Raw genomic sequence first — 24,128 nt, forward strand, 5'->3', positions numbered from 1 at the left:
TTATTTAAAAATATATTTTTATATGCGCCATTTCCACCTGCTGGGCAACGTCACTTCCTATATCTTGTTAGCAAGTTGATGAGCACCCGAGATAGTCTCAGATGGTTAGGGTTTTTGCAATGGAAACGTTGAATTAATTTATGTACTATCTGAATTAGAAATATCGCTGCTCTAACAGCATTAAGCATACCAAAATGAAATCTTGCTAGCTAGCTAGCTTCTATGGCTGTGTTAGCTACTAGATGACTAGGTGTTTTGGTAAACTAGCAAACCAAATGAAAGTCTAACATTGATGCGAAGGACGATTGTGGAGTACATACTTTGGTATGGTCTGTGATCAGAGTTAGTTAAAGTTCATGAATGTGTATTAAGATTGTTATTGTTTTACACAATGACGTCTGGCAAGCCTTCAATTGATGCAAAGGTACTGCAATATGAAACCTTTCTCGATGACGTGTTGAAGCGTGATCTACAGTAAGTATACAGTGACAACGTTACAATTAAAATCAGCATTTTTGACCTCAGTCTTTATTTGACGTGTTCATCTATTACTAGGACGGTTCTGGAGCAAAGAGATGGTGTGTATGAAAAAATTGCACAATACCTTCAACTGAAGAATACAATTAAAAGTATTCAGGTAAATGACTCTCATGTTGCCTCTAACCTTACCCCACCAACAGTACCAGAACCTGGCCAAAATCAGATCGAATAATGTGTGACTTAATGGCTTGTGAAAAGTTTTTCAGTTTTCAGAGTTGACTGTTTATCCTTTACTCCTTTCAGGAAGCAGGTAGCAAAGAACTAAAGACGGATGTTGATCTTGGCTGTAATTTCTATATTCAAGCTCATGTGTACGTGGAGTTTTCTTTCATATGATATTATGTTTTTTGTTTTTATATTTTGATGTCAGACTGATTTCTAGTTGTCATTTATTTTTAAATTCATTTCATTTCAGACCTGATGCGTCCAAAATCTTTGTTGCAGTTGGATATGGATTTTTTGTTGAACTCACACATTCTGAAGCACTGACATTCATAGAGAAGAAGACCAGCCAGCTTACAGAGTAAGAGATTATTCAAAATAGTTGTGATTAATGTTTTGATGAATCAGTTTTTTTTCTCTGTCCATCTGAGATGTTCTTATTTGGATATTCCAGATATAGTGAGGTTCTTTCTAAAGATGCAGCAAAGATCAAAGCAAACATTCGCATGGTTTTGGAGGTAGACATTTTTACTTGAGTTTGGATGAAGTCACATTCTTTTTCTTTGTTGACTGATATAAACAGACTCAGCAAATGAAACATCTCCAGCAATGAATGTATTGTTTTTCCCCTCACAGGGTTTAAGGGAACTACAGGGTCTGAAAGATCTTCCTGAAACACAAAGAAGAGAGGTGTTTTAGTACAGATTTGATTCAGGGCTGCATCCCTGGCAGACAGTTATATTTTTGAGACGTAATGTATGATTTGAGTTGGGTCTTAATTTTATATACCGTAACCATTGTGTAGTTCAGTGGGACTTGGTTTCCTAACAGGTTATACTGTTGAGCTGCAAAATATGTTCAATAAAGTGCATCATCTTTTGAATAAATAAGTTCTATAATCTCTTTTTTGTTGGGACTGTGAAGGCTAATGCCTATGACAATGACTAATTTCTGCTTGCAAAGGTGACTCATGCCTCCTCACTGATGATTTGGTCTTCTGATGTAGTCCATCTTTGGCACTCATAGGTTTCACTCGGCAGACCAATTCCAGTAGTGTTGACATTTTATCACTGTGTTATGTGCTTTTCTTCAATAGCTGTTCTTTATTTCTTTGGTTTCAGTTAGAACAATTGCAGAGGGTTAATCAAACTTTGTTCTGGTTGATGCACGTATCAGAACTGATGCTGTTCACATTTAAATGAAGAATGAAGTCCCAGAAAAGTGGACATAGTCATTTTCGATAACTCTTCCATGCTGATGCAAGGGAATCAACTCCAGCATAAACACACAATTCGAAATATTATACAATCATTCACCAGTAGCTTTTGAGTCTTTTGCTGTTTTGTTTAAAGCAATAAAACATTTAGTCTAGTGCAATCTGCACAGTTATGTTCAAGAGTTTTACTTCTCTAAATTCAGTCTATCCAGGTAAATATTTCTAGTCTTTTATGCTGTATTAATTCAGTGGACACATTTGAGCATTGAACCCTAAGATTCAAATTTACTGTAACCTCGTAGTTTACTCTTCTGTAATGTGCAGCAATAATCACATTCATTTTGTAAGACCCAGGCAGTACAATGTCTGAAAGAATGTTTAATTATATCAATTGACAAATGTTTTTAATTGTCCAATGACTTTATTCAAGGTTGTATTAAGCCTGTATGAACTTACATAAATATTGCAAAGCAATTTAGCAAACATAGCCTGAAACTGGTGTAGAAGTATGAAAAAACAAGTTGATTTGAAAATCTCATATTATGTGCAGTTCGGTGTGATTTCTTTGTGTATATTTTTGCCATAGTTACTTGCTGTCACCTTTTACAACTGATGATGGTGCTTGGATGAACATTGAAATGTCTTGGTTTTTTTTATTTGTCCAATCATTTTCTTAAACATTGCTTGAAACAAGCAAAAATGGTTTATATAGTGAAGCAAAAGTTTTATGTTAAGAATTACAGATGGTAATTGATAACATAATTGACAATTAAGTGAACTTTTGATTTGGTGCTTGATAAGATTAGTGGCTATACCTCAGTTCCTTCAGCACTGCCCTGACGGATACTCTGTCACACTAGGAAGGAGTTGCCATGGAAACTGGATGTTGAATTGTGGCAGTAGTGTAAGACCTGCTTCCTGAAATAGACGTATTTTTCTTTGTACAAAGACGCACTGCCACAAATGGACACATGGTACAACCAAGCGCATCACTCATTTAATATGGTGTGGTTTGTTTTGTGATCATTAGAACTGGAATGTAAACGAAAACGAAACGTATTGATGGAAATTAACACATTTCAGTGTTAGTGAACGTTTCCTACTCTATGAAGATTTAGCTGAGATTTCCACATAGATGAAATTTGTTTTCTCGAGCCACATCAAAGTTGTGGAATGATGACTGGTTTGGTATAAATAAATAAATGCATACTTAAAAGAAAAAAAAAAGTTTTCCCCTCGCCATCCCAGCAGCAGCACTAGGGTCGGGCACGTATGCTTTGTCAAATAACTTTTGGCGCTGTTCGGTTCTCATTTTTAGGATATCACGTGGATAGTGCGACTACCTGTGGATCGCCGTTGGCGTGCACAATGCGCGAAATAACGCAGAACTGCGTGTGCCGACTGTCTTGCAAATCTTTTGTAATCCTCATTAGCTGTACCTGCCCCATGGTCTGCGTTTCACGCCGTGTGGCTGCATCGCGTTGCGTTTGACCTTTCGCGTTGCTTAATTCGCTCTGCTGTAGATTTTTTTCCGGCGTCATGTGTGTGATGACGCTCGGGCTCGGGGGGGGGGGGAATGAAATACCAAAGTATTGAAGACGTTTGTGGAAACAGGAAGCGTAGAGAAAGCGAAGCTTTTTAGAGCGGTTTGTTGTCAAGACTTCAGACGGTACACGCACTTCTTCACTGACCTCGGGATTATGATCCCACAGTCAGTCGTGCTACTTCGCGGATATGGTTGGAAACGAGGGGACTTTTTGTACTCTGGACCTGGATCAACTCCGAATTTCGCCCGGGTTCAGCCTTGCCTCCAATGAATAAACGAGCAGCAACGCGAGTGTGTGTGTGTGCGTGTGTGTATATGTGTGTGTATGTATGTATGTATGTATGTATGTATGTGTGTGTGGGGAAACCTTCAGACAAGGGCTCGTTTTTAGCGAATTAAACTTGGTTTTCTAGCCACCAACCATACAGCGAAGGCTGCTCTTCTCGTTCGGTTTTTTTTTTAAATATAGCTCTCCTGTCTCGAAAAATAAACCGGATTGTTTCGCAGTTCGTTTCCTTTTTTTTTGCCAAGAAAGAGTCTTTACTTTTGCAAGGCAGCGGTCGGCGCGTTAGCAGGTAGCCAGCCGGCTAACGCCGTTGCAGCAGCCGGAGGACCGCCTGGCCGCCAGCTCCATCGCAGGCTATGTCAGCCAGCCAGCTAATATGGAGGCAGGGACGCGTGTGTTATCGTTAGAGCCCTGTTACATAACCGTGAGACAGAAGCGTGTCCGCCTGTGTTGCTGCTGCCTGCGCTCATTCACCAAGGGACCCGACTTTTGACGTCTTTCGGACACAGCTATGTGGACGCGGTTTCACTTACTTGTAGAATAAAGATTGCGAGACATGGATTCCAACCCCCTGATAAGTGGTGAGTTGTTCTTCCGTCTGGAGCGCTCCGCACTTACCTGTCCTAAACGAGTAACGTTTACTAACGAGTCACACTGTGGTTTAGGAAGGGCTGAGTTTCACACCTTGCGCATCGCAGAATTGTTGGTGATGGTTTCTTGCACGTTAGCGGCTTGGATGACTGATGTGGAGTAAGTGAAATGAATGTTGCTTACTGAGTTAGCTCTACTGTACAGTAGTAGAGCTACAGTCTACGCACAGCCTATGTTCTTCGCGGTTGGTTTTCTTGCACTGCTTGCTCGTTTGTGTACCTGTTGGAGGCTTGTCAACTAGCTGGCTATGTGCCGTCCTTCCTCCTGCGCTGGCCACATTGCATCTGGATGTCGGATTTTATGCATGTTTTGCATCCCAAATGCAGTAGTAGTTTGTGTTATCCGCACTCCTTTGAATTTAAATCAACATTTTTAACTGCCCCTCTGCGTCGCCAACGACCAAAATATAGAATTTATTCATTTTCATTCTATACTTTTGTTGTTTATTCCGTTTGGCTCTGCATTAACTGTTCAACATGTGGGTTACAGCCTGCGTCCTATAACGATGTTTCCGTACGACTTACAGTAAGCGTCAGCGCTCATGTACCTTTATTACGTTTCACTGCTCATTTCCAAAGATGAGAACTCTAGTAGTGCATGAGTTTTAAATCGCTAGCTAAATGGTCAGTAAAAGTGCATACAAGTGTCCAGTTAAGCAGCCGCAAACAACTGTGCCGACATGCGCACCTCCCCGAGTGGTTGTCCAGTCTGGGTATATTGTGTAATTGATGGGTGCACATTGCTTCCCAGTAACAGCCTGCACTGGCTCCCACTAACGCTGCAGTGCTGTTATTCCTGTGTCAGCGTTTAAAGCCTTACGTTGAAGTTCTCTCTCACTTGCTCTATGAATATTCAACGAGTGTTGCTTCAAGTATTAACTTCTGATTGCAGCCGATCCAAAGAGACACGAAGGCCTTAAGGACAGATATGATGTTGATACTAATTATTGTGAGCACTCTTCAGAATCTTTGATCTGTAGCTCTATGCAAATTAGCTTTATGTCTCTGTGGAATATGCCTTTGTAATTTAAAGGTATAGTAAGCAGGTATTTTTATGTAGGTTTATAGGATAGACAATCGCACTAAATCATTTGTACTCATTTGGGTGGAGTTGTTGACTATTATTTTTGTCGTATTGTGTAAATGTCTTATCTTACCACATCTGTCATACTTGTCAAAATTCAATATAAAAATTAAAAGAAGCCAGCAATCAATAACCCCTGTGAAATTTCAGCAAAGACAAGTGCCATTGGTTGTGGTTCGGGTGGATCTATGCTGTTAAAGCGCCTTTAAAGATTCAGCATGCTACAACTAGCAGGCAATTTTTTTTTTGCACCCCAGAGGCTTTAAAACAATGAAGGACTGAAACTGCTTAGATGAGTAAACGCAGTCGCTGATTTTGCGATGATATTAATAATGCACGTGTCTAAGCTTTGTTGGGTCTGGCTCGCTCACCCAATGTATCATCTCAGGCCTTTGCACTGGAGGACCAAAGATAATTGGCTATTAAAGATCACAGCCCACCCCTCATCCTCCTTAGGCAATCAGGCCTGACATGTGCAAACGAATCTCTGTTGGCCTTCTCTCTTTGTCTAGCCCATGTTTGTCTGCATTCTGCATGCACATTGTACCCAGGCAGCTGTGAGCTAGACAGTGAGGGTGAGCCAGTCCAGTCTTGGTCATTAGTCATTAATAGCACAGAAACCATGCTCACCCATAACAGGAATCTAAGTAAAAAAATCAGAATTGCACTGAATTGTATCACGAGTCCCGTATCATACTGTTATTTTTAAATGTGGATCTGCCACTGGGTGAGGGATTGCAGGTCCGATTATCACTGATTCTCATCATTACTGTCATCATCTATTATTACTGTTATCATCATTGGCACTGAGTTATGTTGTTATAAGAGCATGTCATTTTACCTCAATCAAATAGGCCTAATAGTACAACCAGGTCATGAAGTCACTGAACTAGTGTCAGGTTGAGTTTCTGCAACCTCAAACCAGCTGTACTTGGGGATATAACAATTCACAAATTCAAGGTTCAATAAGATATCTTAGTATCATAATTAAGTGTCTTTTCAGTGTCGCCAAAATAAGCCGTGAAAATAAATGTGTATGCTATTACATTTTTAAATACTACTTTACTCTTACTCCAGTTCTTTATTTTTGTTTCATTCTGTAGGACGTATTGTTCATGGCTTCTGAGTGATTGGGGCGGGGGCGGGCTAGCACTCTGCTCCAAGCACACCAGTTTTCCTACTGTCGCAGTGGCTTCTTGTGGCTTCCAGCCTGGCAAGCAGACAGTGGGAAAATAGGGACGGACCAAAGGGATACAATCCAATTTTAATAAAGAATGAGATGTGTAAGTTAAAAAATAAAAAGACTAAGTCTTTGTGTGAAAATAATACGCTATCCCTGTAATGTGGTGCTCTGTTATGTTCTGTAAGTGCAGAGAGAGAGAGTGTGTCTGTTCCATAGCTCTTTAATAATTTACAAGTACAAATTCTAATGAAAAGCTAATCTTAGTAGTCTCCAGATGCAGGTGATGCAAAAAGAAAGTTAATATTCAAAATGTAGGGCAATAAATACTTTAATTCTTAATGTAATTCTTAATGTCATTTATGGGTTTATTTTGTTTGCTTGTTATCTAGCCATAGGTAGATGTCTTAACACTTAGTTACACATACAAGTAATACAGCATGCCAGAGTATTAATTGCAGGTAAAACACAACCATTAGTGAAGGTCTGTGCACTGCAATAACATAGTTTCTTCAAGAGCGGCCCCAAGAAGAAAATGTACAAGAAGTCGTGTGTCAGTTGTAGTATTTGCACCATAATTTACCTTCGCACTTGTCAACGCACTTGAAGCAGATTTTAAGACATTTCTGCTGAGCTCATTGCCAAACCGACTTTGGCATTCGGTGCATTTTAAAGAAGTAATTGACTAATTACTATTTGTATGCAGTGTGTAAATTGCACCAGTTCCACTAACCGTGTTGCCTGTCAGCCATTTAACTCTTGCTGGCGCACTTCAGGAGATTTAAGAGGGGGTTGAAAACAGTATCCATTCCCTAGTAACTGTTGCTTAAATGCTTTTACCATGGTGATAGTTTCTAAGGTGTTTCATAGGCGTTACGTAATTGGTGGGGGGAAATGGTAATAAGGTTAATTTGCATTCTCACACGTCCACGTCTCTCAGTCTCCTACTGTGTTCTTTCCTGCCATTTCTTTTCCCCGACGCTTGGCGAGAGTAGTGCCCAAAGTCATCACTGGCAAATTGGTTATAAACTGAATTTAGTTTCCCACAGTGCATCGGTCTTTCATCACCACAAATAAAACTAGGGTTAAATGCTGGCTGATTATACCACGTTCTGATCCCACATTAAAGATCTGCTGAAAAAGATGCACACATTTCACCATGCTGACGACTGTGGCCTTGAAGCAGGTTATTTCGCCTCCCAAATGTTTATTGCCCCTTAATGGTGAAGCCTTTCATATGCAGCTCTGCATTTTAACACCCTTATCTCATGCGTGGCCTTCTGCAGAGTTGCGTGGCTTGCCGCTGGTCACGTGAGCTGTGACATCTCAATAGGAGGTCAGTGCATGGTGACACTGTTCACTGCTGAACTGAAAGGTGTTTTTCTAGTTTGTGTACTGCCACTAGATTTTACTACCCACTGCTTCTCTCTACCACGGTACATTCCATTCCTGTTACCATGCCCAAGACTAATAGCTTTGACTTTTTTCTTAACAATTCAATAGTTTTATTGAAAAAAAGCACGTCATGGACTTTCACTTTCAGTCTTTCCTAATGATTCATTCTAATTAAAGGAATGCAAAAAAAAATACAGTGCTTTTAATAAGTGGGTGTTTGGTATGGCAGTCAAGCAGTAGGGACATGAGCACAGTCAGATATACTCTGAGCTCACAGTCTTACATTTGTGTGAACATTCACTGGAGATTTGAGATGTCATGCATAAATAACCTAGGCCGAGTCCTTTTGGCCGTTCTATATGACCACTCCGTTCGTTTGCTGCTTTGCTCTGAATCGTTGTTATGCGGCATAAACCTCAGCCCCCCTCAGCTGAGTTTAACTCCACACCATGCCCTGGTTTTTCTCCTCTAGAATTGCCTGACAACTCTGAATTCACTGGACCTTTAGTGCTTGGAGACCATGTAGATTCAGAGAGACGAAAGGCCCCCTTCTGTTCAGAGTTAGGTGAGGTTTTGGTGTGTTGTGTATGTTTTTTTTTTTGTCCAAATATGAAATGTGTGCAAATTGACCAAAAGGTTTGGCTTTTCTAGTAATGATGCAGAACCTCCAGAACTAGAGACGGGCAGCAAACAGATCCCTCCCATGAACAGCGCACTTGTTTAGTGTTTTTCTTACACTAGAACTGCATTAAAACAGACATTGTCCAATGAATGAGGTGCTTGCAGATGTTTCGCTGTCACTCTGTGGTTCTTTGCTGCTTGTTGTGTCTTCTGCAGCATGGCCTTGCTGAGAACCTTGTAGGTCGCCCACACCTCGAGAGAACAGGAAATCTGTCTGGCTGCCTGTGGGATTGAAGCAGGCCAGGATCTTTAGAAATCCTTTTGTGACCTTTTCCCAGTCTTAAGAGCCTTCTTTCGGAGGTCTTCAGACCCACGCATGAATTGATTGCTACACCTGACTCCAATTACTCATTTTTCTCCGGGCCATTAGCACAGAGGTTAACATACTTTTTAGACAGTTACTTTCCTTGTTTAAAGTTCTCATGCAGTTAAATATGACAATGTAAAATGGTGTGTTATTTAGTATTATCACATACACTAGAAGAGCTTTTCATATGGAAATCCAGATCATTTAAACAGATTATCAAGCTTTTTCCCACAATTGTATGTGCAAACCATTCATGTGTACATTCTATGGTACAGACTTACAAATGACCACTGTGAGAATCCTGATCTTCATATCATTATCAAAGATTAGTCATGTCTATATTTGCTATATAACACGGGTCCAGTCACAGTGGCATGAGATCAAAACACACCCAGGCTTCGTCAATCCTTTATCTCCAACATGAGGAGGTACTGCACCCCTCCTTAGGGTCAGTCTCTTTGCCTGTACAGGAGGAGTTAAACCGGGATATGAAATGTTTTTTTCCTACTCTGGGCAGATTCACTTTGCATCTTTGTGCAGAGTTGTATGTAAGGTAGTTCCTGAAAATGTTCAGGTAAAGTGGTTCAATATTGGTATGGAATATTTGTATGCAAACATGTGATCTGTAGTGCAGGAAGTGGCAGACCTCTCAGACCATGCCTCTTTTATTTTTGGGTATTGTGCTCAGTTAAATGATTAGGTCACGGCTGGCAAAGATTATTTCCCTGCCTTGGCATAACTGTGAAGTTCCATTCAGTTCTTTTCCCTTTTAGTCTTCTTCACTAGACTGCAAGTTGAGACCTGCTGTACTGAAAAGAACAAACTAACAACATAACATTTTATTTATTTGTCTGACTGTAGATTTGTAAAAAATTTTAAAATTCTTTGCCCCTTTTTTATGGCTTCAGGTAACCTTTCCTAACACTTGTGGTCTTGTTTGCATTGGTGTTGACGCTCTGTGTGGTTTTGTAGCCATGGACCCGTCCATCACCCTGTGGCAGTTCCTGCTGCACCTGCTGGATGACCAGAGTCACCGGCACCTGATCTCCTGGACATCGGGCGACGGCGAGTTCAAGCTCCTGGATGCCGAGGAGGTGGCCCGCCTGTGGGGCCTCCGAAAAAACAAAACAAACATGAACTATGACAAGCTGAGCCGAGCTCTGCGTTACTACTATGACAAGGTGATTGTGCAGGCAGAGCTGACCTCATGTGTGGCCAGACCTGGCCACTTTGTGGTGGCAGTGGGCTTCTCCTTTCGAATCCCCCTTTTTAAGTTAGGATGAGGTCTGGAGTTTTGTGTGAGAGAGAGAGAGAGAGAGAGAGAGAGAGAGAGAGAGGGAAGGAGCGATATCTGAAAATGAGACATTGCCTTCAGAGGGATGGAATTTTTAGTGTAATGATATCACTTAGTCTGTAGCCAAGAAACAAGTGTGCTGGCCCTCAGTGTGCAGGCCCACAGCTGTAAGGTAATTCTGAGAGGGAAGTGTTGTAATCGCTATGAGTAGTTTGATATCGTCTGTTGTACTGTAATTCAAACAGAACATAATAAAGAAGGTGAGTGGTCAGAAGTTCGTCTACAAGTTTGTGACCTTTCCTGACCCCAACTCGGCTGACGGCATGCGAGGGCCCGAGGAGGGGCATAGGTCCAGCAGCGGGGAGAAGGCGGACGTATCCATCCAGCCCAAGCCTGTAGGGGGCAGGGGTGCGGCCTGCCTGTCGAAGAGCCTGCAGACGCAGCGCTCGTCTCCCGGCTCCGTGCAGCGCAGCTCCCGCAACGACTACATGAAATCCGGCCTCTACTCCACCTTCACCATCCAGTCCCTGCAGATGCCCTGCAAGAGCTCGCCCAAGCCCGTCAAAGTAGAGCCGCCCCCGGACAGCACGCCCAGGCCGGCCGGCCTCGACCGACCCTCGCTCGAGGTACTTCCTCCGGACGTGCTTTGCTTTTGCCGTTCTTGCCGAGTTTCTGTTCACGCCAGCCTGTGTGAATCACGCGGGCACGTGTGCCTGTACGTGCGTGCGTGCGTGCGTGTGCTTGCCTTAGATGCGGCTGAGTCAGATGGAAGGGCAGCAGGGAGCAATGCAGACCCCATCCACAGTGGACAGCAGTAACCTGCAGGTGATCGTGACCCACCCCTCGCCCTGTGCTACGCCTGCCCTCAGTCCCCAGATGCCCTCTGGCTCAGCTACCACCCCCACGGTGAGGATCTGGCCACAATCCTCGCTTTGACCCACAGCCTTTGATATGAGTCCTTTATGTTTACAATGATACATTTGCTAACTTTCTCCGGTCACTTGGCTGGGACTAGCAGTACATTCACTGACCACCGATCACCTCCATTAAAAGGTATCCTGGTAGCAGGATTTTCTGCGCTCTGCTTCTCTGTTGTTGCGGAGTGGGCGGGTGGGGAGGGGGGGAATTGGGGCAAGGTGGGTTACTTAACCATGGGAAAATGCATTTGCTGAAAAGAATCCTACTGTACTATTAAAACAGATCCCATTAGGCCTCGTTTACTTTCATTGTGATTCTCAGCTTAGCACAGCATTGTACCAGCAAATGAATGCTGTGACTTTTGTGTCATCACCGTGCTCTGCTCGCTCTGGACCTGATAGAGTCCAAAAAGCTCTTATGTAAAATGACTGTTATAATATGGGCCATTATATTGATCAGACTACCAAAAGTATGAATTCTGATCTTTCGTTTTGTTACATCCTGATGGAGTGATGGATGGGGTGTAACGTTATGGATGGATAAAGTCAGCCTAGACAAGCCCCCTTGCTCTGTGGCACTGTGGTTTGACATACCCTGTGTGCTTTCGCAGGGCGCTCAGGTGCAGAGGAGCCAGGGCCTGACTGATCCCCCACAGATCTACCTGACCAGTGTCTCTGACCCCAGCTCACTCACCCCGCTTATCCCGCTGACCTCAGTGGCCACTGCAGACTGCGTAGTCAGCCCTCCGCAGGGCCACTCCGTGTTCGTGGTCCTAAAGCCCCCGTCTGTAGCGGGCTCCAAAGAGCCCGGCCTCCCCCCTGGAGAGGGTCTGCTGGATATCGTGGACCTAGATGTGAAAACCGATGCGGAGGTGAGAACCAAGATTTGCTGCAGGCGTGACGACGCTGTTCACTGCACAAACACAAAAGGTTTGTCCAGCTGAAATGGCACACGAGTGAACAGATGGAGTGAAGCCATTGAATAGCATGTGTGAGAGAGGCTGATGATTAAGAACCAACCCCCCCTTCCACAGAACCAATTCTGGATTCAAAAGCATAAAGCTGTTCATGTAACGGCTCTGATCTTGAAAGACCCGCCGTTTGTAATGGTCTGTGTCACAGAGGAAAGCGAAAGCAAAAAAAACAAAAGGTTTTATTTACTCATTGTCCCATGTCTTCTTTTCTTCGTGTGACACACAGGACCCTCGCTGATTTAAAAGGATTTCAGTAGAATGTTGGGACTCCATATGTCATGCTCCTTCATGTCTGCTCTAGACCCTGCCTGCGTCTGCGCCAGCGGTTCCGGATGCTTCGGCCATTCTCGACGCCGCGGATGCTCCGGTCGCGCCAGACACTCCGGACGCTCCGGGGTCCGTGGACAGCCCCCCCGCACCCTGCACAGCGCCCGTGGCCCAGCCAGTGATCGAGGGAGAGCTGAGAGACAAACCCGAGCCGCCTGGTATGTTGCGGACAGTGGCCGGTACGTCACTCTCTCACCTGTCTGGAGCCTGCCCAGGCAGGGTGCCTTTCCTAACTGGCAGAATTCTCTCTGCTTTGGACTTTTAGTGATATATTGTTGTTAGAAATTTTTTTCACCCATAAAAAGAACTGCTACTATGCGCACAGAGCCTACCGAGTAGGGGGGAAAAGGAAGGAGATATGGACGTGGACAGAGAGAGCTATATCTACCCGCACATCCTGTTCCTGCCATGCAAATGTACGAGACACCGCAGAGTTGCTGGGGTTTTCGCACCTGCCTGTGTCGCTGCTGGGTTGAGAGTGGTCTGCCACCCAGAAACAGCAAGCCAACAGCAGCCCTGTGCTCAGAAAGAGAACACTCATAAAGAGCTAGATGGCCAAACTGTGCATGGCCACAGATCTAGATATAGATATGGGACTATATAGGACTCTGCCTGGCTATACAGCTGGGACATTGGCTGTTTTTAAATGGAGCCTGAAGACTTGTCTCTTCATGTGAGCACTACGCACTTAAATATGCACTTAGTTTACTGTGTTCTTTTCCACACCACACATGCCAGGGCTTTAGGCTGATGGTATTCTTGACACTGACCTATCTATGCTCTCATGAGGATATGTAATTGATACTGACTACAAAGCTTTTCTGTAAGTCGCTCTGGACAAGAGCGTCCGCTGTAAATGTAAATTCTTGTTCTCTCTAAATGTACTGCTGTAAGATGGAACTGTGAAGTATGTGTTTCTACAAGTCGATGGAAGAAACAAGTCTTTATTTCAGTAAAAAGCAGCTGAAAGCACACGAGAAGCACCTCAGATCAGGAAGAGACTAAACGCAGAACATGGCTAATATACAACACGTTTGCCAGCAATGATGTAAATTAGTCTGTGCTCCTAATGTAAATTACTTTTTAGATTCTGTGCTAATTGAAGTCTTACTGCCTTTTGTTTTAAATGATTTTTGGTTGCTTTCTTTCTCTCATTCTGACCATCTTGGCCTAATTGAGGCAATGCCAACAGTGTAGACATTTTAGTGATGGTGATAATTAAGCCATTGAGTGTGGTGGCGAGCTTAATCAGACAGGGCCTAACTAACGTTTAAAGAGAACAGCACTTTGATATCTTATCTAGGTGAGAGTATATGGATACACATACATTATATCTGTACCTGTAGGCTGCCAGTCCATTTTCAGTCATTTCTATGTATTCAAAACTTAATTGACGGCATTGTTTTGTAATATTACTAGGAGTCTCTTCCATGAATGACCTGTTTATATAAAAAAAAAAAAAAAAAAAAAAAAGATAGATGATATCTGCTGGATAGTTTATACACACACACACACACACACACACACACGTACTGAATAGCCACTTTATTAGAGAAACCTGCCCATATAATCAGGTGAGCAGATTTTCTGTGGGTCAGTTTCAGTGTGAGATCACATTAGAAGACCAAGCGATCTGAGCAACCTCGAACAACGCGTGGTCATCGTTGCTAGACTAGCCAGGACTAGTAAAACCGCCAACCTTGTGGGGTTCTCTCGTGCAGCGGTGTCGAGAGTTCACTGAGAATGGTGTGGTGGCGCAAACACCTCCAACCAAAGGGGATCCTGTGGACATAAACAGCTCCTCGACAAAAGGGCACAGAGGAGAAAGTCTAGAATCGTTCTGACGGACAGGGGGTGCACAACCAAGCAATATACAATGCTGGTGCTAACGTATCCGATTGCCCAACTCGAGGTTCTTTAGCGTGCATGAGCTAGAAAAATGGACTGACAGTGTGAGTGGCATTGCTGTCTGAGGGGGAAAAAGAAAAGCAAGACTCCAGTGGGCAAAAAAGTACAAAAATTGAATCACTAAACAGTGGAAAAACACCACCTAGTCAGATGAATCCAGATTTTTGTTGCACCATGTTGATACGAGGGTCAGAATTTGGCACAAGCAGCATGAATCAGTGAGCCCTTCCTATCAGGTGTCAACTGAGTAATGGTGTGGGCAATATTTTCTTGGCACACCCTGGGTCCGGTGGATGAACATTTGGGCGGTAGGGCTTGTCTAAGCACTGTGGCCACCAAGTTCACCCCTTCATGGCAGGAGAACACTCGTAGCAGGACAGTGCACCATGCCACAAGGGTTGTTCAGCCTTGGATTGGTTCCAGGAACATGACTGCAAGTTTTCATGGCTTCCTATTGGCCTCTGCAGTCCCCAGATCTTTAATTCTATTGCGCATCTCTGCAACAAGGTAATACAGGCTGCATTAATGCAGTAATACAGTACCTCCATCTAATTTTCGGCAAGTGCAAGAAGCTGTCCTGTCTGCATGGGCCAAGATTCCTGCAGAACAGTTTTGACACCAAGTGGAATCTACGCGACGATGAATTACTGCCGTTCTGTAGGCCAAAGGAGGTCCAGTGTACTACTAGATGAGCGTCTCTAATAAATTGGCCATATAGCGTTTTCCATATAGGAAAATGACTGGCAACCTGTAACTGCTGCCCTTCAGTGCTGCCAGCCTGTGCTGCTGCCTCTCTGATTCTGTTAGTGTATCTAGCACGCACAGAACAGGGCTCTATATTAATGGTATTTCGGCACGCCGTTCTGGGTTTGTATCATACAGGCCTGCTTACCTCACTGACAGCCCAGGCGGGCTCACATGCCCAATTGAGAACGGGGGGGGGGGGCTGGCTTTACAGTGACAAGCACACAAACCGACAAGGAAGTGTGATTGGGGGAAACCATTCTAAGTGCTTTTAAGCAATCACACTCAGGTAGACTGTGGCGTGGTGACTGTAATGGTGATGTGATGTTTGGAATGGAACAGGACTATATATAGCAGCAGTAATTGTTATTGGTGTACCCCTTGAATGCACCACAGCACTGCTACCAGCATTAAATAACACTACAGTCAGTCAAACCATGCAAAAGAATACAAAGTGTTCGCTGGGTAACATGAACATATAGATGGCGAGCCAGAGGCTGTTTGCCAGTCTTTGTGTTCTGGTGCTCTTGAGAAAGTGAGCGCTGAAAAGTGCCTCTGAAGCGTTTCTGAAGTGTTTTTGGAGCGTAAAAAAAAAAAAAAAAAACTCAACAAAATCCTTGTTTATTGTGACCCAGCAGAAGAGCTGAGCCCGCCTGCTGCGTCTCAGCCTGCCTCTTCCCAGGAGGTCCTGCCGCCCAAATCCAAAAAGCCTCGGGTGCTGGAGCTGCCTTCCTCACCCACTCAGCTGCCCCCGGGTCTCTCACTGGATAAGGTCAACGCGGCGGTCAACAGCCTGCTGGCTCCAGGATCCAGCACCAATACTCTCACTCCCACCGTCATCACCTCGCACGCCCTGGTGAGTGACCACCCCCCCCCCCACACACACACACACACACACACACACACACACACCCCGACCCGACAGAACAGGTCTAAATGCATGGATATGTGACATACTCGCATGTGAGTTAAAGGGAAGTACAGAGCACATGTCAGTAGCAGAACACGGCGATAAAATTGGAATTTTGTTTAGAGAGAGACATCTGAAGCCTTATTTCCCGTCAGATCTCTGACGGCAGCAAGCACCGCCCACATGCACGTAGCTGTGAACTGAACCTGCTCTGAACCACACGGGTGGGTGGGTGGGTGGGGGAGGGGGTTTCCTGGGTGAAGATTAAAGTATAGGTCAGGTATTTTCGAGCAAGATCAATCGGTGTCACTCACGTGTCAGTATCCACAGCATAGCAGCAGAGTACCCTCATGAAGATATGATATGCGTACCCTCACAACCACTTTCTCGAAACACTCAGTGTACAGGTTTAGAATGGGGAAAAAAATGAAATAGATTCAAAGGGAAAATAGACATGTCAGAGTTTAGATATTAAAGCAGATTTGAAATGAAGTTTATTTACTTTTGTTGCTCAGGTTGTGACACGCTGTTGATGACCAACATTTGAAATGCGGCGATCTTGGTGTTTTGGGCCGCTTCACGCCAGAATTCTTCGCTTTTGCGAGGGTGTCCGCTGTTTTGTGCGGCGCTCCTAGCAGAAGAGCTCTCGGGTAGCTGAGGGGCGTATTTTTAGCTGTGCGCGTCTGCAGTGAGGTCTTTTCTAGTTCTGTGACATACGAATTCCCAGTCCCAGTAACCGCCCACGAGGTAGTCCCACGAAGTGAGCAGCGGGGGTAGTGTTGACGTGACACGCGATTATTCACGAAATACAGCACCTTTTCTCTGTGTGAAGAGCCTTCTTTTGGGGGAGAGACACACATGCATAAAAATTGTTTGAGTGGGCTTTTAAATTAGGTGAACTAAAAATGCTGGTTTTCTGAACCCAGATCAAGCCATCTGTGGAAGCCCTCTTCGACAAAGCCTGTTTAGTGAGGGACCCCGTCTGGGTTTATATTTGGCTGTATGTGATCTCAAGTAGGTTGATTTATTAAACAAGGCTCACTCTATACTTGGATGCCCACAGATGACTGTGGCTTGTGTGTGTTTGAGAGCTGTGGTATTTTGTGAAATGTTTCTTTTTCGATATGCTGACTCTGCTCACCTTTGCGCTTTCGATCAGTGTGTCGGTTCTGTTTAGAGTCCTCATCTGACTCGATGTCAAAGATATTCCATTGCTTGTTATTATGAGGTATCACAGAACAAAGGCATGAAATAAGATGACGATCTTAAAAGGTTTTGGCCTTATTTTCCTGTTTGTCTCTCTCTCTCTCTCTCTCTCTTTATTTTACTCTCTCTCTCTCTCTCTCTCTCTCTCTCTCTCTCATGCTTTGTTGTCATCCTCTGTTCACATTTTCTGCTCTTTTGTTCTCCATTTTCTCTCCGTCTTCCTCATATTACCTTTTATTCTCTTTTGCCTCTCTCTCAGACTCCTGTCTTGCTCACGCCGAGTCCCCTCCCCTCCACCATCCACTTCTGGAGCACGCTCAGTCCCATCGCCCCTCGCAGTCCGGCCAAGCTCTCCTTCCAGGTGAGACTTCCGTCCCGCTCACGCCGCTTCCAGCTTCACAGCAAGGCCACGTCCAACCATCTGCTGCCTCTCAGCGTACCACTCCATCGCCATGGAGAAGAGCCACATGACACACCGACTCCCCCACCAATCACCCGTGAGCCTCTGCTCAACCTGCAAATCAGCTGTTCTTTGAGGACAGTGTGGGCATCTAGATTCTCTGTGGTTTCATCAGTGGAGTAGAGGTTTGATCGCTGTTTTAGACGGTCCTATTTTAGATGCTACTCCGGTCCTGACTGTTTAAGAAAGAGCAGAAGTGCAAGCTTAGTTTTTTAAGATTTTTAGGAAGATTGTGTATTTAGTATGTGGGTCACGTGACCAAGATAAGCTTTACTGGGAAGTACCAATAGCGAAGGATATTGCCCCCTCTGCTGGATTGGTACTGAAATGGTACTGAAACATGTATAGAATTAATTCTGCACTGAAGATTACGGGGTTGGTATAGATGTTAAGAATACCCATAGATGACCTATTTATTTATTTATTTATTTATTTGGAGTAATAGTCAAAATTGTCTTTTTGAGACTCTATCTATCTGTCTACATGATGTATAAATCATTTATATGTCTATGATAAATTGAGAGGGAATATTAGATTTGAAACCTGTGCTTTGAAATGATGTAACTCCTGACATTCTTGCTCATTTGTTCTTGTCATTCTAATAGTTCCCCTCCAATGGAAGCAATCAGATCCACATCCCAGCCTTGAGCGTGGATGGCCTGTCCACTCCTGTTGTCTTGTCACCCGGCCCACAAAAACCTTAGACTGTGAGTGGATCCCTCACTTGTCTGCATAGTGACTGACTTGCTGCTCAGCCAATGAGATGACAGGTAATGACTAGACAGCATTTGCTATAACAAGCTCTGATTGGTGTTCAGTGGACCTTCTGTCCCAGTGATTGTGGCACTGGAGGAGCACATGCTGAGTCTGGCCTTATGATTGGCTGACACAGAAGCCTCTGCTTGGGCCTGGAACTCAAGAGTGACAATTCATAGACGAAAGTCTCAAGATTTAATTTCTTTTCTTTTTTAAAAAAAAAATCCTCATTAACATTATTTATTTTTGTTGTCCGAAAAATGTAGATATTTTGGTGCATTTCTCTTTCCAATTTTAAGGAGTCCTCTAAAGGTTTTCGGTATTGAACTCATATCTCTCCTTTTATCACCTGTCATTTGATCGCAGGGTTTATTGGCACCATGCACCAAACAATATATGACTTTTTTGGAATTCATTTCTTATTTTGTTAACGATATAAAGATGAATTATGATGGATGACAGATAGATGGCAGCAACGACTCACTTCTTGCTCCTATGAACTTGCAAAGCAACATGTATGTTTGTTGTTGTTTTTTAAACAAGAACAACAAAAAAAAACAGATTAAAAACAAACCAGATATTTTGAAAATCCTGGACTTTGTCGTTGGATAACTACATAGAATCTATTGTGCTAAAGAGGCATGTAATTCCAGAGGAATGACAGTGCCATCCATGGGAATATGGAAGAAAGCGCAGGAAGAGATGGATGATCAGTTAATGCTCAGCTCGGCCAAGATGAAGAACATCTTGGTGTTAGCAGTTTTTGTTCCAACATCATTCCTTCCCCACCGGACCTTCCCCGTGGACAGACACTCTGCTCCCACTCTGGGTTGGAGAGTGGCTTTTTTCTTGTCTGTCCTTGGACAGCACCCTCCTGAAAGAAACCAAGCCACATCAGTGAGGAGACTTTTGTATGTTTCTGTAATGTTTTTGTCCTTTGTTCATTGTTTTTATTGGTAAGAAAACACCAGAGGAGACCAAAGACCAGTGGTTTGTGTGGAATCCACTGAGCATCTTTGTATGTGCTGCAGCATTTTTCTCTCGCACTCTCTCTCTCTCTCTCTCTCTCTCTCTCTCTCGCTCTGTTTCTCTTTGTCTGATTCTTTCTGTCTATTTGTCACGTAAAGGGCTACTAGACTCATTAAGCTGCCAGAGTTTTAACTCTTAATGCTTATCCATGGATTCAGTGTATAAAAAAAAATGCCATTGCATTTGTTATTTCTGAATATATTTGTGTCTCATATATAGTTGACGACAGTCTAATTTATAGTCGAACAGGTTGTAACATGAGAATGTGAAGTGGTTAATGCTCTGTGGATAGTATTTTGCATTAACTAGTTTTGGTAAGTTCCTACACTACTACTCTCTGATGTGTGCCTAATCAAATTCATTTGAAATTTGGATATTTTTAAACCTAAACACGATTCTCAGCCCAAACCCGTTACTTTTCTTATTCTGGTGTGGAGATGTACAAGCAAGCATTTTTCTACTGATAAGCAAAATCAATATACAATGGCATGGTCATTATTCACTCTTTATTTGGGGCGTGGTAACACCCAGCACTGCGGAAACCCAGCCTGCTGTTGGAAATCCCAGGGCCCATGTCTCAAACACTGCTCTACCAAACACTGCTCCATGCGACCAGTGGGACCCGGCTGGATCTGGACTCACAGTGAAGCTCAGTTGTTCATTTTGCTCTCATTTTGGACAGATGGGTTCAAGATACCCAACCTGTGTGCTGCCAGGTGTCGCCCTGCTGTGCGATATCATTCTGGTTTGTTTCTGTATAAAAGCTCTTTATTCTAACAGCCAGCCTTACGGTCTTTGCAACTTACCAACGTGACGCATTATGAATATACTGCAAACACATGAAAGCCTGTTTTCTCTGTGTAAGTGAATAGTTAGCACGTATGTGAGTTGACTTGTGCATAATTTCCCCGTGCCAGCCACACTGTAGTCCTCCTCACCCCGTTTCACCTCCTGGACTAATGATGTGTGTTAGTCCAGGGAGAACTGAAAAACTGAACTGGATCCTCAAGCTGGTGTTTACTGATGGAACTGTAGAATGATGAGCCAGTGTGATCCAGTTAAGGCATTGTGTCACTTCTCTCGTGAGTTTTGTGCTCCTCTGGTGGAAATGTCAGTCTTTAAAACCCAGCGCGCTGCACTAGTGTGTACTGAAGTCATCTCTTTTAAAGCACAGTGCAAACGTCAAGCAGAGGTTCCTGCCTGGGATTCCACATCACCTCAGTTTGCTCTTACACAGTCTGCCAAGAAGACCTGTACGTTTCAGGAACATGAGGATTCCTCAATAGTAAAATTTCATTATGATGTCATACAATCTATTAGGACTGAATGTTGGTTTTTTTTCCTCACTGCTGCAACCACGCCAGTTAAAGGAAAATATCTGTAAATAATTAGGCTTTGCTTGAATTAGAGGCAAGGATTTCAGAGCAGGCAACTTTAGTGCTCAAACCATGGAACTTATCGCAACTGTTTTGTTTTTTTTAATACTGAAGAAATTGACCTAAAAAAAAAATCAGTCTTAATCCTACCAAGTCAGCTCTTTTCCCTCTGTTTGGGCTGTCAGATCAGAATAGCATGTTTCCAGTAGCTGTACTAGACTAAGCTCTTGCTTATGAAGTTGAAAAATGAATTTCAAGCCATTTCACCTTTTTTGTTTTTGTATAGCTTTGATGCCGAGGTGTTCTGGTTGGTGTACAATAGGTAATTCAGGCTCATAATAATGAGACCTGCAATATTAGATTAGTCACTGTGATCCCTGTTTTTGTCAGATTTTAAATGGTGAATAATTTCTTGACACTATAATGTACAGATGAAATGGGGCACGTGTAATACCCCACGTCACAACACCCCGCTGTCCCACTGCTCGTCCACCTAGTTAAGACGTTCGTTCTGCACTTGCTTGTACTTCAGAAGGCCTGGCTGTGATGTATGCTTTTGCCTCAGCTCTGTGATGTAATGCAAGTGCTTGGGAACAGCTTACCCTTTCTCACGCTCGACTGCTGTTCTGGCACTTGGTACGCCTCTTTCACCATCAATAGACCTCATCAGCGCAGCACAGTACTGCGGCAACATGGCGCACGCTCAGTGACCCCAGATTAGCAGTTTCCCCGCTTTTAAGAAATGCTTGTTACTGTGTTTCATCTAAAGGCTCGAGGGATAAAAGATGTGGGAGAAAAGAAAGCCATACCTTTTGTATTATACTTTTTATCACAGTATATCTGTATGCAGTTCAATATTGATATTTACCCAGTTTTTGTGATTGGGGGGTGGGGCTCTGCACTGTATAACACACGAGATATCGATCAGATATTGGGACTTTTTTAAGCATGCGTTTTGCTGCTGATTGCAATCTCACCTTGTAGACATACCAGTAACATCTGCTGAATGAAACTTCCTAGAAAAGGAGGAAACGTCTGGGTTTTCCGTGGCTGAAGTCTAGTTATTCTGAAATCTCAAGGTTTTTGTAGATCATTTTTAACCCCTATAGCTATACAAATCTCAGAGCTGATAAAGGGCCAAGACCACGCTGTCTAAAAGTGAGGACCTCGTGTGAAGCTGAGAGCTGTTTCTTACTGACTATAACCTCAACTATGTGAAGCTGACAAAACCGCTGCTCCCTCTAAACCAGTGTTTCTCTGCACGCCTGGAGACCCGCCTCACGGTCGGCATTTTTGCACTTCCCCAACTCCCAGTATGCCTGCACTGAGTATTGAGGGTTCTTAATGGCATACCTGTGTGAGAGCAAAAATGTAGACCAGCTGGTGAGTCCTGAGGATTGGCATGAGAATTACTGCTCTAAACCAACTGTTTCTAGGCATGTTTGTGGAGAGCTACACTGTTTAGGAAGGACACTCTCCATGATCAAGATTGGAGACACTACAAATATAATCAATGCTGTACCTCTTTGAACTTATGAAGACTGTTTTGGTACTCATTGTTACAGGCCTTAATGTTAGATGCCCAAAATTTGGAAAGTAAGTGTTTATCACTTACTGATATGATAAAATCTTTTGAATCAGCACTTTATTATTATTAGCATACAATTTACATGATCCAATCAGCTTTTCCTATGAGGAACACAGAATTTTGTATCCTAATTTCAATCAGTGGTATCTATTGTATATCTTCAAAAGAAAGAATGTTTAAAGCAAAACATGTTGTTTTTGTAAATGTTTTCTTTCCCTTTTCTGAATTTTACCTGAACCAAAATTGTGCAAAAATTGTACATGTGCACGTTTTACCTGTGCAAAGAAAAACAATTGTAAGTTGTTACCAGCATGTGGTTAACGTTGTAGTTATTGCAACCTTTATGCAAGCGGGGGCACATATTTAACTAACACACACACACACACACACACACACACACACAAAAAAAAGCCATTTTTAAATAAGATGAACATGGAGAGAGAGAGAGGTGCAGTCCTGCAGGCCGGGGACGGGTGATATGGATGTGTAGAGTGGCGTATTTCCACTTTAAATTACCAGCAATGATTCACATGATACCATTGAAAGTTGTTGTTGTTTTTTTGGGGGGGGGGTTTTTGCCATTAGCTGTGAGAATCCAAGATCCTGCTGAAAGATGGTTTTTTTTGCTTATTGATGTTACTGGATGAGAAGAAAACTGGTTTAGGTTTGGCTCCTCAGAGAATTTTAAAACCCAAACGCAAAATCAAACCTGAGGTATTTAAAGTCATAACGTAGGTGGCTCAAAACTGTTAAGACTAGCTTTTCTTTCTTTCTCTTTTTGGTTTGTTTTTGTTTTGACTTGTTTTAACGTGTCTTTTAAAAGTTACTAAAACGTTTAAAGTGCTGTTGTCAACTGTGTCTCTTCACTTGATTTTTTTTTTTATTTTTTATTTTTTTTTTGAAATGTTACATGGAATCTACTATTGTATGGTTCAGTATTCAGTAATGTGCTGGAAGTCTTGCGCTACATGTATATTTGTGTAAAAAAAAAAAAACAAAAAAAAAAAAACAAACCAAGGAAAAAATGTGTCTGATCTTCTGTATACCCTGACCTGAATATGGGACATGGGTTTCAGATCCCTGTAGCCTGACCGCCCTTTCCCAGATGACGCCTGTTCTCTGGGAGTTTATTTACAAAAAGGGATGGAGGGGCTTTTATTTTTTGGAACTGTCCAAATACTATATTTACTGGAAAAAGAGACAAAATTATTTTTAATCTGCACATTCTTCTTTGTTTGTGTGTATGTTCTATATATTAATCCTGTTTTCTAAAGAAATATGAAGCTAATATAAAAAAGTGAATAAATGCTATTTTGTTCTTTAAATGATTTTTTTTATTGTCATTTGTCTGTGTGAAATCCTGTTTGTTCTACTGTGCTAATATCATTTTACCTTGCTAATTGGAACTGATTGACAAGCTAAGAGTCCTGCGTTTGGAACTGTGTGCCATGAATGAAAGCAGTGAAATGTTTGTTTTTTCTGTTAATACTCTTAATTTTCCAGTTTCCACAGCATCATCTTTCACTTTCAAGGCAATTTAGCCGCCTATAATTCAGGGTTAGGGCAATGCTTTTGTCTAGTTTCTGGTTTAA

General features: G+C 43.0%; 2 protein-coding genes across 10 annotated transcripts; both read left to right on the plus strand.

Annotated features, from left to right (window-relative positions):
- The first annotated feature begins 68 nt into the window (after positions 1 to 68).
- uxt (ubiquitously-expressed, prefoldin-like chaperone) lies at positions 69 to 1,588 on the plus strand. The gene is made up of 6 exons (XM_027023560.2): positions 69 to 474; positions 556 to 637; positions 784 to 851; positions 956 to 1,063; positions 1,157 to 1,220; positions 1,339 to 1,588. Exons 1-6 carry the CDS (start codon positions 392 to 394, stop codon positions 1,399 to 1,401), a joined length of 468 nt encoding a protein of 155 aa, XP_026879361.1. The 5' UTR covers positions 69 to 391; the 3' UTR covers positions 1,402 to 1,588.
- A 1,914-nt stretch (positions 1,589 to 3,502) lies between these two features.
- Positions 3,503 to 23,864, plus strand: elk1 (ETS transcription factor ELK1). Of its 9 annotated transcripts, XM_035521864.1 has the most exons (10): positions 3,503 to 4,331; positions 6,588 to 6,767; positions 10,020 to 10,228; positions 10,587 to 10,967; positions 11,092 to 11,247; positions 11,870 to 12,130; positions 12,534 to 12,738; positions 15,847 to 16,067; positions 17,587 to 17,688; positions 18,393 to 23,864. In XM_035521864.1, the coding sequence occupies exons 2-10, from the start codon at positions 6,764 to 6,766 to the stop codon at positions 18,489 to 18,491; spliced, it is 1,638 nt and encodes a 545-aa protein (XP_035377757.1). In that variant the 5' UTR covers positions 3,503 to 4,331; positions 6,588 to 6,763; the 3' UTR covers positions 18,492 to 23,864. The 9 variants fall into 9 exon arrangements, with proteins under 9 accessions (XP_035377757.1, XP_035377756.1, XP_035377759.1 ...); XM_035521863.1 differs by lacking the exon at positions 6,588 to 6,767; XM_035521866.1 differs by lacking the exon at positions 6,588 to 6,767 and having other exon boundaries at positions 12,534 to 12,717.
- The last annotated feature ends 264 nt before the right edge of the window (positions 23,865 to 24,128 follow it).

The sequence above is a fragment of the Electrophorus electricus genome, chromosome 23 (genome assembly GCF_013358815.1).
Source record: "Electrophorus electricus isolate fEleEle1 chromosome 23, fEleEle1.pri, whole genome shotgun sequence".
Lineage (NCBI taxonomy): Eukaryota > Metazoa > Chordata > Actinopteri > Gymnotiformes > Gymnotidae > Electrophorus > Electrophorus electricus.

What these genes read in the sequence shown, in the direction of transcription:
- elk1 (XM_035521859.1), top strand. Translation starts at nt 8,462, where the DNA reads ATGCGGCATAAACCTCAGCCCCCCTCAGCTGAGTTTAACTCCACACCA. An exon ending in TCGACCGACCCTCGCTCGAG is followed by an intron (nt 10,968 to 11,091) that starts GTACTTCCTCCG and finishes TGCTTGCCTTAG; the next exon opens with ATGCGGCTGAGTCAGATGGA. An exon ending in ATGTGAAAACCGATGCGGAG is followed by an intron (nt 12,131 to 12,533) that starts GTGAGAACCAAG and finishes TGTCTGCTCTAG; the next exon opens with ACCCTGCCTGCGTCTGCGCC.
- uxt (XM_027023560.2), top strand. Translation starts at nt 392, where the DNA reads ATGACGTCTGGCAAGCCTTCAATTGATGCAAAGGTACTGCAATATGAA. An exon ending in ATACAATTAAAAGTATTCAG is followed by an intron (nt 638 to 783) that starts GTAAATGACTCT and finishes TACTCCTTTCAG; the next exon opens with GAAGCAGGTAGCAAAGAACT. An exon ending in TTCTATATTCAAGCTCATGT is followed by an intron (nt 852 to 955) that starts GTACGTGGAGTT and finishes ATTTCATTTCAG; the next exon opens with ACCTGATGCGTCCAAAATCT.